Below are 13,702 nucleotides of genomic sequence, written 5' to 3' on the forward strand. Positions count from 1 at the left end.
TTCTGTTGGTTTCTTTTTGGGGCCTGTCTTGTAGCAGGAGGCTTCTGGGTACACGTCTGGCTCTGTTGATTTGTTCCTTTATTTCCTTGTGTGGGTATCGTAGTTTTGAGAATGCTTGGTGAAGATCTTGCAGGTGTTGGTCTCTGTCTGAGGGGTTGGAGCAGATGCGGTTGTACCTCAGTGCTTGGCTGTAGACGATGGATCGTGTGGTGTGTCCAGGGTGGAAGCTGGAGGCATGAAGGTAGGCATAGCGGTCGGTGGGTTTTCGGTATAGGGTGGTGTTAACGTGGCCATTGCTTATTTGTACTGTGGTGTCCAGGAAGTGGACCTCCTGTGTAGATTGGTCCAGGCTGAGGTTGATGGTGGGGTGGAAGCTGTTGAAATCATGGTGGAATTCTTCCAGGGTCTCCTTCCCATGGGTCCAGATGATGAAGATGTCATCAATGTAGCGTAGGTAGAGAAGGGGCGTGAGTGGACGAGAGCTGAGGAAGCGTTGTTCCAGGTCAGCCATAAAGATGTTGGCATATTGTGGGGCCATGCGGGTGCCCATAGCGGTGCCACTGGTCTGGAGGTATATATTGTCACCAAATTTGAAATAATTGTGCGTGAGGATAAAGTCACAGAGCTCAGCAATAAGTTGTGCTGTTTCATCATCAGGGATACTGTTCCTGACAGCTTGTATTCCATCTGTGTGTGGGATGTTTGTGTAGAGAGCCTCTACATCCATGGTGGCTAGGATGCTGTTTTCTGGGAGGTCACCAATGCATTGTAGTTTTCTCAGGAAATCTGTGGTGTCACGGAGATAGCTGGGAGTGCTGGTGGCGTAGGGTCTGAGTAGGGAATCCACATATCCAGACAGTGGACAATGACCCCTCACTTTCACAGACCTTGGGAGGCAGGCCAGTCCTCGCCCACAGACAACCCGCCAACCTTAAGCATATCCTCACCAGCAACCACGCACCGCACCATAACAACTCTAACTCAGGAACCAACCCATGCAACAAACCTCGATGCCAACTCTGCCCACATATCTACACCAGCAGCACTATCACAGGACCTAACCAGATCAGCTACAACATCACCGGCTCATTCACCTGCACGTCCACCAATGTCATATATGCCATCATGTGCCAGCAATGCCCCTCTGCTATGTACATTGGCCAAACTGGACAGTCACTACGCAAGAGGATAAATGGACACAAGTCAGATATCAGGAATGGCAATATACAAAAACCTGTAGGAGAACACTTTAACCTCCCTGGCCACACAATAGCAGATGTTAAGGTAGCCATCTTACAGCAAAAAAACTTCAGGACCAGACTCCAAAGAGAAACTGCTGAGCTCCAGTTCATTTGCAAATTTGACACCATCAGATCAGGATTAAACAAAGACTGTGAATGGCTATCCAACTACAGAAGCAGTTTCTCCTCCCTTGGTGTTCACACCTCTACTGCTAGCAGAGCACCTCACCCTCCCTGATTGAACTAACCTCGTTATCTCCACACTGATTTATACCTGCCTCTGGAGATTTCCATTACTTGCATCTGAAGAAGTGAGGTTCTTACCCACGAAAGCTTATGCTCCCAATACTTCTGTTAGTCTTAAAGGTGCCACAGGACCCTCTGGTGGTATTTATGTGACCATCGCTTATTAGCACAGTAGTGTCCAGGAAATGGACCGCTTGTGTGGATTGATCTAGGCTGAGGTTGATGGTGGGATGGAAATTATTGAAATCATGGTGGAATTCCTCAAGGGCTTCTTTTCCATGGGTCCAGATGATGAAGATGTCATCAATATAGCGCAAGTAGAGTAGGGGCGTTGATGAAATCCATCAACTTCATGAAAAAACTTGTACAGATACAGACAGACATCATCTTCCTTTCCAAATGCAAGCAGATGGACATCATACCAAAAGGACTAAAGGTAAAAAATCCATTACAATCTACATATCACACAGACTATGCTGAGAGATTGTGTCACATACTCTCAAAGAAACTGCGAAACCACCTGATCAGCATCCTATACAGCAAACAGGGAAAGATTAAGAATGAGCTCTCAAAACTGGATACTCTCAAAAAAACAACCTTCCACACAAACTTCCTCATGGATAGACTTTACAAAAACTAGACAAGCCATTTACAAGACAAACTTTGCCTCTCTACAAAGGAAAAAGGACACTAAACTATCTAAACTGCTACATGCCACAAGGAGCCACAACAGTAGTTCCCTTAACCCACCCAGCAATATTGTTAATCTTTCCAGCTATACTCTTAGCCCAGCAGAAGAGTCTGTCCTATCTCGGGACCTCTCCTTTTGTCCCTCCAGACCCATGAACATGATACAGTTCTGCAGTGACCTAGAATCCTACTTTCGACATCTCCGACTCAAAGAATATTTCCAACATACCTCTGAACAGCATACTAACCCACAGAATCCCCCCTACCAGCACTACAAAAAAAAGGATTCTATATTTATATTTAGAATATAGAATATTTATATATTCTATAAAGCGCTATATTGATGACATCTTCATCATCTGGACCCATGGAAAAGAAGCCCTTGAGGAATTCCACCATGATTTCAATAATTTCCATCCCACCATCAACCTCAGCCTAGATCAATCCACACAAGCGGTCCATTTCCTGGACACTACTGTGCTAATAAGCGATGGTCACATAAATACCACCCTATACCGGAAACCTACTGACCGCTACACTTACCTACATGCCTCCAGCTTCCATCCAGGACACACCACACGATCCATTGTCTACAGCCAAGCTCTAAGATATAACCGCATTTGCTCCAATCCCTCAGATAGAGACAAGCACCTACAAGATCTCTATCAAGCATTCTTAAAACTACAATACCCACCTGCTGAAGTGAAAAAAACAGATTGACAGAGCCAGACGAGTACCCAGAAGTCACCTCCTACAAGACAGGCCCAACAAAGAAAATAACAGACCACCACTAGCTGTCACCTTCAGCCCCCAACTAAAACCTCTCCAGCGCATCATCAGAGATCTACAACCTATCCTGAAAGATGATCCTTTACTCTCACAGATCTTGGGAGACAGACCTGTCCTCACTTACAGACAACCCCCCAACCTAAAGCAAATACTCACCAGCAACCACACATCACTGAACAAAAACACTGACCCAGGAACCTATCCTTGTAACAAAGCCCGATGCCAACTCTGTCCACATATCTATTCAAGTGACATCACAGGGCCTAATCACATCAGCCATACCATCAGGGGCTCGTTCACCTGCACATCTACCAATGTGATATATGCCATCATGTGCCAGCAATGCCCCTCTGCCATGTACATTGGCCAAACCGGACAGTCTCTACGCAAAAGAATTAATGGACACAAATCTGACATCAGGAATCATAATACTCAAAACCAGTGGGAGAACACTTTAACCTGTCTGGTCATTCAATGACAGACCTGCGGGTGGCTATCTTACAACAGAAAAACTTCAAAAACAGACTCCAACGAGAGACTGCTGAGCTGGAATTGATATGCAAACTAGATACAATCCACTCAGGATTGAATAAGGACTGGGAATGGCTGAGCCATTACAAACATTGAATCTATCTCCCCTTGTAAGTATTCTCACACTTCTTATCAAACTGTCTGTACTGAGCTATCTTGATTATCACTTCAAAAGTTTTTTTCTCTTAATTGGCCTCTCAGAGTTGGTAAGACAACTCCCACCTGTTCATGCTCTCTGTATGTGTGTATATATATCTCCTCAATATGTTTCACTATATATGCATCCGAAGAAGTGGGCTGTAGCCCACGAAAGCTTATGCTCTAATAAATTTGTTAGTCTCTAAGGTGCAAGTACTCCTGTTCTTTTTACAGCAGGAAGATGTTACTAATACAGCTACATCAGAAAATACAGATACTGTTGTGATGCCTAAGACCTTCTCCAGAGAAGTCATAAACCACCTCTCAGACTAATCTATGCCATGTTGTATATTTAGTGATAGAAGTTTTGACAGTAACACATTTGTAACTTTTCTTTTAAGTGTCCTTTACATAAAGGGGGAGCAAGTATGTAGCATATAGGAATACAGTAGTATCCCTTTAAATAATTTGGGAGTTTTTAGTGCTGCTGTGTTCTGTTTCAGAAGCTGCTACAAACCAGTCAGAGCAGCAGTATATGCATACATAGGCTTGCATGTTTGCATCTGTTTAGTAAACACAATTATGTCGGACCTAACTGCACCCCGTGGTTGTGTCATATGATTTTTGTTGTGTAAAAAGCAAAATACAACTGCGTTTGTTTTAGTATCAGGGGCTGATATTAAGGAAGTTTCCATTACAAACATCTGTAGCGAATATCTATATTGATGATATTATGAGTTACATATCATAGAATCACAGAAGATTAGAGTTGGAAGAGACCTCAGGAGGTCATCTAGTCCTAGTCCCACCCCCTTCTCAAAGCAGGACCAACCCCAACTAAATCATCCCAGCCAGGGCTTTGTCAAGCTGGGCCTTAACCTCTAAGGATGAAGATTCCACCACCTCCCTAGGTTCCTACCCTGGCACTCTGAGCCTAACAAAAGAGAGGAATTCAGATATCTTGAATGGATTGCAATTACACTGAAAGGAAGGCAGCAGTGAAGTAGCGGGGAAGAGGAGACGTGAATGGTCAGTGGGAGAGGGTGGTAGAAGCAGGAAAGGTACAGCCTGTAGGGAAGATTTTCGAAGACACAGTTAGTCTTTCAATGGGAGTTAGAAGCCTGATAGTCATTTGTTTTATTTAAAATCTCCCCCCTACCATGTTTTGCAACATCACATCCAGTGTTCACAATGAATTATAACATTACAGAGATCAAAAACACAGCATCATGCAATGGCATGTGTGACACATGGCCAGAAAGGGATAAGCATCCTGCAGGATAAATTAACTAAATTCAACTTTTAGGGACATATTGGTAAATAATGTTTGTGTTTTTACATAATATATTGTTAGAGGTTAACAATGTAACCGTTCCGGTCTATGCGATATCACTGTATTGATCTCTCTTTGAAATGTATAGCAAATCACCTGCGAATGGCGGAAAAAAGGCAATTGCTTTATGTTAATTCATGTAGCTAATTACCAGTGATGCTTAGGAAATCGGTCTACTTCAAAATCTCAATGATTGCTTATTGTTCGCCTAAGGACTCTGTGCTGTCAAGAGAAGGTCTGGAACTGTATAAAGGTCTCTTGGGTCCTGATCCTTTTTATCTCAGATTTGCTTGATGCTTTATGCAGGGGAAGCTTGAGTTATAAGACTAAGATCTCCAGTCCCACCTGGATCACCCTGATATAAACCCTGGACTATAACCTATTGACTAATTCTGAAAGAACTCGTTGCAACTACAAAATTCACCATTTCCACTATGAAACTAATCTCAGAACTGTACTCATGTCTGTCTGTATACTGATCTTGTAACCAATACTCACTCATTTCTTTTTTAATAAATTTTAGTTTAGTTAATAAGAATTGGCTGTAGCGTGCATTTGGATAAGATTGAAATACACCTCTACCCCAATATAACGCTGTCCTCGGGAGCCAAAAAATCTTACCGTGTTATAGGTGAAACCGCGTTATATCGAGCTTGCTTTGATCCGCCAGAGTGCGCAGCCCCGCTCCCCCGGAGCGCTGCTTTACTGCGTTATATCCGAATTCGTGTTATATCGGGTCGCATTTTATCGAGGTAGAGGTGTATTCATTAACTTGGGAAGCAATGTGTCCAATCCTTTGGGATTGGTAGAACTTTTTTATATGATGAATAAGATTTTCAGTAATCCTCATCCTCATCGATTTCGGTGTCTGGGTGGAAGCCCAAAGCTGGGTTGCTATAAGGGAACTGTGTTTTGGCTTCTGTGAAGCAAGTCAGGTATTACAGAAGCTATTTTGTGTTGGCTTGGTAAACCTAAGTATTGGACTATCCACCAGCTTTGGAGATTGGTTGCCCCATTCTTTGCAGTTTGCCCTAATTGAGTAACCTCAGTGTGGCCCTCCCGGGACCCCGGTCACAGAATGCCAGTTAAAATATCTATTTTCGCTGCTGAAAATTCCTTCCTCACCCATTTCTGATTAGCAATTAGGGTAACATAGGACAGCTATATTAGGAGATAATGAGGTCACTTGGAAGTTTCACCATGGTAGTGGTATTTTAAGTAAGTACTGAGTTGAAAAAAGTTTGAAACAGTTTCCTGAAAGGAGAAACGATCTAAGGAAGCTGAAATGATGTTTTGCTCAGCAATATGAAGATTTAGGAAGGACCTGGGATTCTGCAACCTTTAACCTTTATTGGATTTTATTATACTATTTGTAGTTGCATATAACAGAAAATTTTATACTGTACATGAAGTTATACCATAGAAATTTCAAGTATAAAGGGGGAGGGATAGCTCAGTGGTTTGAGCATTGGCCTGCTAAACCCAGGGTTGAGAGTTCAATCCTTGAGGGAGCCACTTCGGGATCTGGGACAAAAATCAGTACTTGGTCCTGCTAGTGAAGGCAGGGGGCTGGACTCAATGACCTTTCAGGGTCCCTTCCAGTTCCATGAGATAATAATACATGGAGATATACCTATTATCCTGGTTTTTGGTTTATAATGAATTCTAAATGTTCAGCTTAGATGTAGTCAGTCTGACTACAAAATAATTTCCATATCATATTACATTTTTGACAATGAGATGAGACCACTTTTTAATGCATACGTAAAGAGATAGCAAAGTTAAAGTCTACTGTTCACCCTCACTGCATTTCTGGACAAGGTGTTTCATTTCTCATGTAAAGATGAATTAGCAGTTAGTTTGTTTGGGATTTTTTTGGAAGGACTTGGCACATTCTTGGCTCATTCTTCAGCTGTGGAGTTTTAACATATACCACCTAAGCTTGCTTTAGTCAGCTCTCAGTGCAATGTGCAAGGACACAAAACCCAAGAATTAAATTCTAATAGGGATTCTTCGTTCCAGATAACACATGCTGAATACAGCATGATCTCCATATTTAAGGCAATCCATAATACTGGCACTCGCAGTTAAGACAGTGCATACCCAGTTTCAGGGAGCATAGCTGAAAAAAGGCCTAGGTAAGAGTCAGGCTGCATTAAATCAGTTTTCTTTCTTAGGCATGTACATGTGGGACAGAGACGGTACATCTGAGGTGTATGCTCCATACCTTTTCATGCGCTCCTGTTCACTGGTGTCCAGTGCTTTCAAAGTACGGGCATACAGGACCACTACGTCAGAACGCTTTGCCTTCTTATTGCACTAAAATAAAAAGTAGGTTCAGTTTATCCCTAGGAAATTAACATTCAATTCGAACCCAAATTAAATATTCCTACTCTGTTAAATCCAGATGTTAAATATTTTGAAATTCCCCTTCAAACGTTGCTATCCATGTGGTCATTACAGCCTTAATCAGGACTGCTATTTTGAAATTTTAGATCGGATTTTCTAGTGCTGCATTCACCTTTCAGAAAAAATCCCTCTGCTGCCCCTGGTCTTGTGTTTCAAAACCACCAAGTACCCAGGACAGCCAGATAAATCCTGTGAGCAATTCAAATGCTCATGCAAACATACAGTCCCCACCTCTACTTTGAGAGCAGCAAGAATCAGGTACTACTTGAGTCTATTCACAACTCTATCATGTACGTGCTATGTGGTGTTGGCAAAGTCACTTAACCTCTCTGTACTTCAGTTTCCCCATCTGTAAAACTGGATTAATACCGCCCTGATGGGGGGACTGCAAGGCTTAGTGTTTAGAAAATGCTTTGTAGGCATCAGATGAAAGGGACTACAGACAGACCATATCAAGCAGCCTTTGGGGAATCCCACATTAGTTCATGTCTTTTAAATGCAGGTATATCTACTGTTTAGTAGTATAAAGACATAGATCATGGTCACTGTTTCCATGTCTGGCAAAAGATTGTGTGTGTAGAGTAGTAAATGCTTACGATTGCTTCCCTAGCACCCAACAGCAGTCACTAGTAGAATCTAGAATGTGAAACTATAATAGTAACTTGCACTCAAACCACCTTTTCTACAAAGCCACATGCACAGCAACAATGTGCAAATCAGTTCAAGAATAAACAACTGGAAATGAAGAGAAAAAAAAACCTAGGGCTAGCTCATCTTTTCTTTAGAGCGACAAGCCCATACGTCTGTTAGTCTATAAGGTGCCACAGGACTCCTTGTCGCATTTTACAAGCCCATCTCAGACACTTCTCAGGTTGCTATGTCACTAGAAGACACTCACCAACCAGCCTTAGGCATCCTTAAGATAACCACATAAAAATACATAATGTACTATTAGAATGTTTAGCAGGAAGATGTAATAGACACCAAAAGTCTAATCACTCAGGATATCAACTACTGTGTTTCCTGGAGCATCTCCCCTCCACCCTTTGAAAGAGAAGTAAGTGATAGCAAGAATGAGAAATCACAGAAGTTTAAGAACAGAACTCCAAGTCTGAGGAATGCCCGCTGAGGATTTTGTTCTGAAAAAAGTTACACAGATATGACAAGGATGAGAAGCCAGAGGCAGATCTGAAAAATGAATCCTTTTGTTTAACTACAGCGTAAAACACCAGACTCTGTTTCAGCAGGAATCCCACTCAAAAGCAAGCAAAACTATACAATGGCTTTTTCATTTGAGAGCTACTGAAACCTTGGGCCCTCAGGTAAGAAGGCTAGGAAGTGACGGTTGTCTCTTTGCGTTGTAAATTGAACACTATTCTTGATCTAAAAAAATAGTTTTAACAAAGAGTTAGGTGTGAAACTATGTTTCAGAGGAGTGCAGCTAACACTGAGGCAACATTACACTCTGCAAAAACATAACAAAAAAACCCAGCCAATTTTACAGCTTTTTAAAACCTCAAAACATTAGGAGGACCAGAAATGAACAGTTAAATGACCAAGCCCGTTTCCCAATGCCACATAACTTCACTCACTTAGGGTATGTCTACAGTACAACTAAAAACCTGCCGCTGGACCACGCTAGCCGACTCAGGCTAAGGGGCTGTTTAATTGTGGTGTAGATGTTCGTGCTTGGGCTGCAGCCTGGGCTCTAGGACCATGCGAGATGGGAGGGTTCCAGAGCTCAGACTGCAATCCAACCCTGAATTTTTACACCACAATTAGACAGCTCCTCAGCCTGAACCCTACAAGCCCAAATCAGCTGGCATGGGCCAGCCACAGGTTTTTTTTTTATTGCAGCACAGAAATACCCTTAGGTTATGCCTACACTTAAAACACTATAGCAGTGCAGCTGCAGTGCTTCAGCATAGACACGACCTACGCTGATGGGAGGGGTGGTGTAGGTAATCCACCTCCCAAACAGGCGGTAGGTAGGTCGATGGAAGAATCTGTCTACCAATGTCTACACCAGGGATTAGGTCAGTATAGCTACATCTCATGGGGTGTGCATTTTTTACACCCCTGAGATATAGCTATACCAATGTAAATTTCTAGTGTAGACCAGGTCTAAATCCCACCCCACTTAATCCTGCCCAAACTTAATACTGCCCTATTAAAATCTGGAAAAATATATGCTAACGTCAAAATAAATTAGCAGATATTGGAAACGATCTCTCAAATAGGTGGGGAGACAGTATAAGGAATGAATGAGTGAAAGGCTACGTGAATAGTAGGGAACAGGCTGAATCCCTTAATTGTTAATATACAAGCATCCAGTCACAAGACATTAATGGTTTAAGAAGTTGGTTATTATGTTTTAACCAGAGATGGTATCTGATAGCCACATATATTTGATAACATTTGACACACCCCATTTCTAAGGGAACAAAAGCTGAGGTGATTTGTTTTTTTTACTTACAATTAGGTTGACTAAAGTACTTTTCACCCTTTGAAGCAGTGACAGATATTGGAGTGCAGCAACAGTAGAGAAATGCAGCAGCAATCCTGAACTTAGCAGTGGTTCTCACACAGCTTGAACCTTAGAACCTCCTTTGGATGCCTGACCAGGAAACCAGAGCTCTCAGCCATTAATTTAAAATACTGCCAGACACCTTCCATTAAGGGTCATTAATCATCTTATCTGACAAATGGCACCAATCTATGCAGTCCCCTCCAGTACTGCACTGTAGTGTCATGACACCAAGTCGTGGAACAGGACTTGAACTCTTCCTTTTGCCCCACATGTGATGTTGCTACCCACTGAGCAACACTAATACTCTAGTTAATTTCAGCAAAACTGTGCTGAATTAGGTGAAGAATTTAAGTTCTCCTTCAGATGAACAGTGCGAACTCATCCTGGTGAAAATCACTTCAAAGCAGTGGGGATTTTGTTACTTTTGACAGGCGGAAATGGTGGACTTTTTGTACAGGATTTAAAACCCTGACTTCATTTCCTTCTGAATAATAACCCTCTTAATGATGGTCACATTTGGACCAGAGGCTGCCTGAGAGCAAATCTATTCCAACACAAAAGGGTGCACTTTACCTGAGGGCATTTCCCTGCCTGTCCCTTGAGCCACCTTACGATGCAAGTGTATCCAAACAGGTGTCCACACCGCAACGCTGAGAGCCGGTGCTCCCCAGCATTAGTCCATTGCTCAAAGCAGATGGCACAGATGTCCCCTTCTTCCTCATCCAACGGTACAGTGGGGACTGTCACATCAGGTTTCTTTAGTGGAGTTCTCTGAAACAACAACAAAGATCAGACAAACAACATTTGCCATCTTTATTCTCTGTCCAAGGACTGTTTGTTCACTTTACCTGTTTGTGCTGGACTTCAGCTTCTTCAGCATCACGACCTTCATGCTCTGCAGAGGAAGGCACAGGCTGAGGGGGCTCTGGTTGGACCTGATCAGAAACTTCAGAGCAGACAGGAAAAAAAGGAAGAATACTTTATTTGAATTGGTGCAAGGACTCTCTTCCTTGGGTTCTAGTCTGAATTGTCTTTTGTAACTTTAGTATTCTAGAACATCAGAACAAGCATTGGTGCAGTAACTAATGCGGATTGCAAACAAAAACTTTACTCAACATACTAGATTAATTAATGATATCATGTACTGAAGCAAAAAGATAACTAATTAGCACAATTAACAAAGTGATTTTGTAACACCTTCATAAATCATTGAAATGTAAGGTTGGAAAGGACATTGAGAGGTCATCTAGTCCAGCCCTCTGTACTGAGGCAAGACCAAGTAAACCTAGAACATCCCTGAAAGGTGTTTGTCCAACCTGTTTTTAAACCTCCAATGATGGGGATTCCATAACTAAACACTGGAAGCCTATTCCAGAATTTAACTACCCTTAGAATTAGTAAGTTTTTCTTAATATCTAACCTACCTCTCCTTTGCTACAGATTAAACCCATTACTTCTTGTCCTACCTTCAGTGGACATGGAGAGCAATTGATCGCCATCCTCTTTATAACAGTTCTTAACATATCTGAGGAGGTACCAGGTCCCCCCCATCAGTCTTTTCTCAAATCTAAATGTGCCCAGGTTTTTAAATCTTTTCCCACTGGCCAGGTTTTCTAAACCTTTCATCATTTTTCTTGCCCTCTTCTGGACTCTCTCCAATTTATCCACATATTTCCTAAAGTGTGGCACCCAGAAATGGAAACAGCACTCCAGCTGAGGCCTCATCAGACCTGTGTAGAGTGGAACAATTACATTCCTGTGTCTTACCTACCCTCCAGAAAGATATTAACCTTTTTCACAATCACAACACACTGTTAACTCGTTCAATTTGTGATCCACTAAAGCCCCCAGATCCTTTTCAGCAGTACTACCACCTCAGTTACTCCCCATTTTGTAGTTGTGGATTTTATTTTTACTTTTAAGAGTAGTACTTTGCACTTCTATTTATTTAATTGAATCTTGCTGATTTTAGACTTCTTTAATTTGTTGAGGTCATTTTGAATTCTAATCCTGTCCTCCAAAGGGCTTACAACCCCAGTGTAGTGTCACCCAAAAGTCTTATAAGCACACTCTCCACTCCACTATCCAAGTCATTAGTGAAAATGTTGACTAGTACCAGACTCAAGATTGACTCCTGCAGGACCTCACAACATACACACACCCGCCTCCACACACACACACACACACACAGTTTGACAGCCAACCACTGATCTTATTTTTACTGATCCTAAGTGTTCATTCTGGAATTTGGCGGTAGAGTAGGGACATTATGTGGGTACCTGAAGATTAAATAAGAGGATAGCAACAACAAACAAACAACAACAACAACAAAGGCTCAGGAAGGGAGAACAATAGAGAGCAAAAGAAGGGGGGAGGGGCAAAATGATGCAGGTATCCCTTGATAATGAGATGGGTGGGTTAAGATTGATACCTTGTAAAATCTCCCAGGAGACAACTAATTGCAAGGTGTTTGCTTTATAATGTAATGAAATTTAAGAATCTCATTCCCCTACTGCCCACATCCGCTTACCTTTCAAGATCAAGTATTTTTATTATAAAAAGTAAGAAAAAAAAGCTAAGGGGTTCATGAACATTTTTGACTTTGAATAAGGAACACCAACCTGAAAAGGTTGAAAAATACTGAGTGATCCACTAAGTGAGCCACTATACCCTAAGCAGCTAAGGGGAGGTAAGTTACATTAAGCAAGGAATAACTCTTAAAGCAGATGAATTCCCAGCAATAAAAAATCCTGGGCCAGATCCTCCACTGTAAATTGGCCTAGCTGGTTTACATTGATTTACAATAATAAATTGAGGCCCTCTGTTTTGTAGACGATCCTTGATAATAATGATCAGGGGAGGAAGGAGAACTGCAGAAAGTAGAAAACAGAATAATCTCTAAATTAGTTATTTTGAAGATTTCCAGGAGGCATCAGTGGGTATGTAAACAGCTAAAAAAAAATATATTGCTCAGGATTATTTTAATATTCATCCACTGCTGCATTATGGCAGCAACCCATCCATGTCAGCTATGAGCATACTGATCTTAGACCTTTGAAGCTCTGCTGTAAAGCTTGAAAAGATTCTCTATGAAGTGTTGTCCTGTCTGACAGTAGAAATGAAGTGAGAGGAATTTCTGGCATTTCAGAACTCCCAGTGATGTGAAACCAGCACAAACCTCCCAAACTGGCAGCTATGGGTGCCTCCTCTTGGGGTACTGCCACATCCTCCTCCTCAGTGGAGCTGCTGCTGTCAGAGTCGCTCAGCTCCAAGGTCTCATCTGAGCTGTGACCACTGTTGCCAACTGGAAGATGCAAAGTCTCCAGTGGTGGAAATGCTGCTGTTGTTGACCCTTGGGTCCTGTTGACCATGAAATAACTATCCAGTGGTGCCCTGGGCCTGAAAAACAAGGAGTAAAAGCTACAGTGTTTCTTCATATTAATTATTGCAGGTAAAATGTACAGGAGAAAATTAGATCCTCATTTGTTTGCCACAACCCCAAGCCTGTTTGCAGACATAAGGGATATAAACAAACTGACCAAGAAATGTCTCACCCAGAACAGCACCAATCCCCAGGCTAGGCAGTGAATTAACAACTCTAAGAAGCATACACAACATGCAGTTGTGATAGTGCTTCACTGCTTAGGTCTAGAAAATGCAGATGCCTGATCTGCCTCTACTTAGAAAGAATATTGTTTTTCCAGGGATGGAAAGAGGAAAACAAGATGTGTTGCACTTGACCCTGTTTGTGTCATCATCTAGCTCTTATTAGCAGATCTTAGAGCGCTTTACAAA

The 13,702-nt window shown here is 42.0% G+C and overlaps 1 protein-coding gene across 1 annotated transcript in view; it reads right to left on the reverse strand.

Annotated features, from left to right (window-relative positions):
* RFWD3 (ring finger and WD repeat domain 3) overlaps nt 1-13,702 on the reverse strand; it is a 47,927-nt gene that overhangs the window by 32,730 nt on the left and 1,495 nt on the right. The window contains exons 2-5 of the mRNA XM_065416710.1: nt 13,086-13,306; nt 10,756-10,853; nt 10,481-10,678; nt 7,196-7,287 (exon numbers count right to left, since the gene is read on the reverse strand). Of these exons, the coding sequence (XP_065272782.1) occupies nt 7,196-7,287; nt 10,481-10,678; nt 10,756-10,853; nt 13,086-13,306 (609 nt within the window). The remainder of the gene's footprint in view (nt 1-7,195; nt 7,288-10,480; nt 10,679-10,755; nt 10,854-13,085; nt 13,307-13,702) is intronic.

This window comes from Emys orbicularis, chromosome 14 (genome assembly GCF_028017835.1).
Source record: "Emys orbicularis isolate rEmyOrb1 chromosome 14, rEmyOrb1.hap1, whole genome shotgun sequence".
NCBI lineage: Eukaryota > Metazoa > Chordata > Testudines > Emydidae > Emys > Emys orbicularis.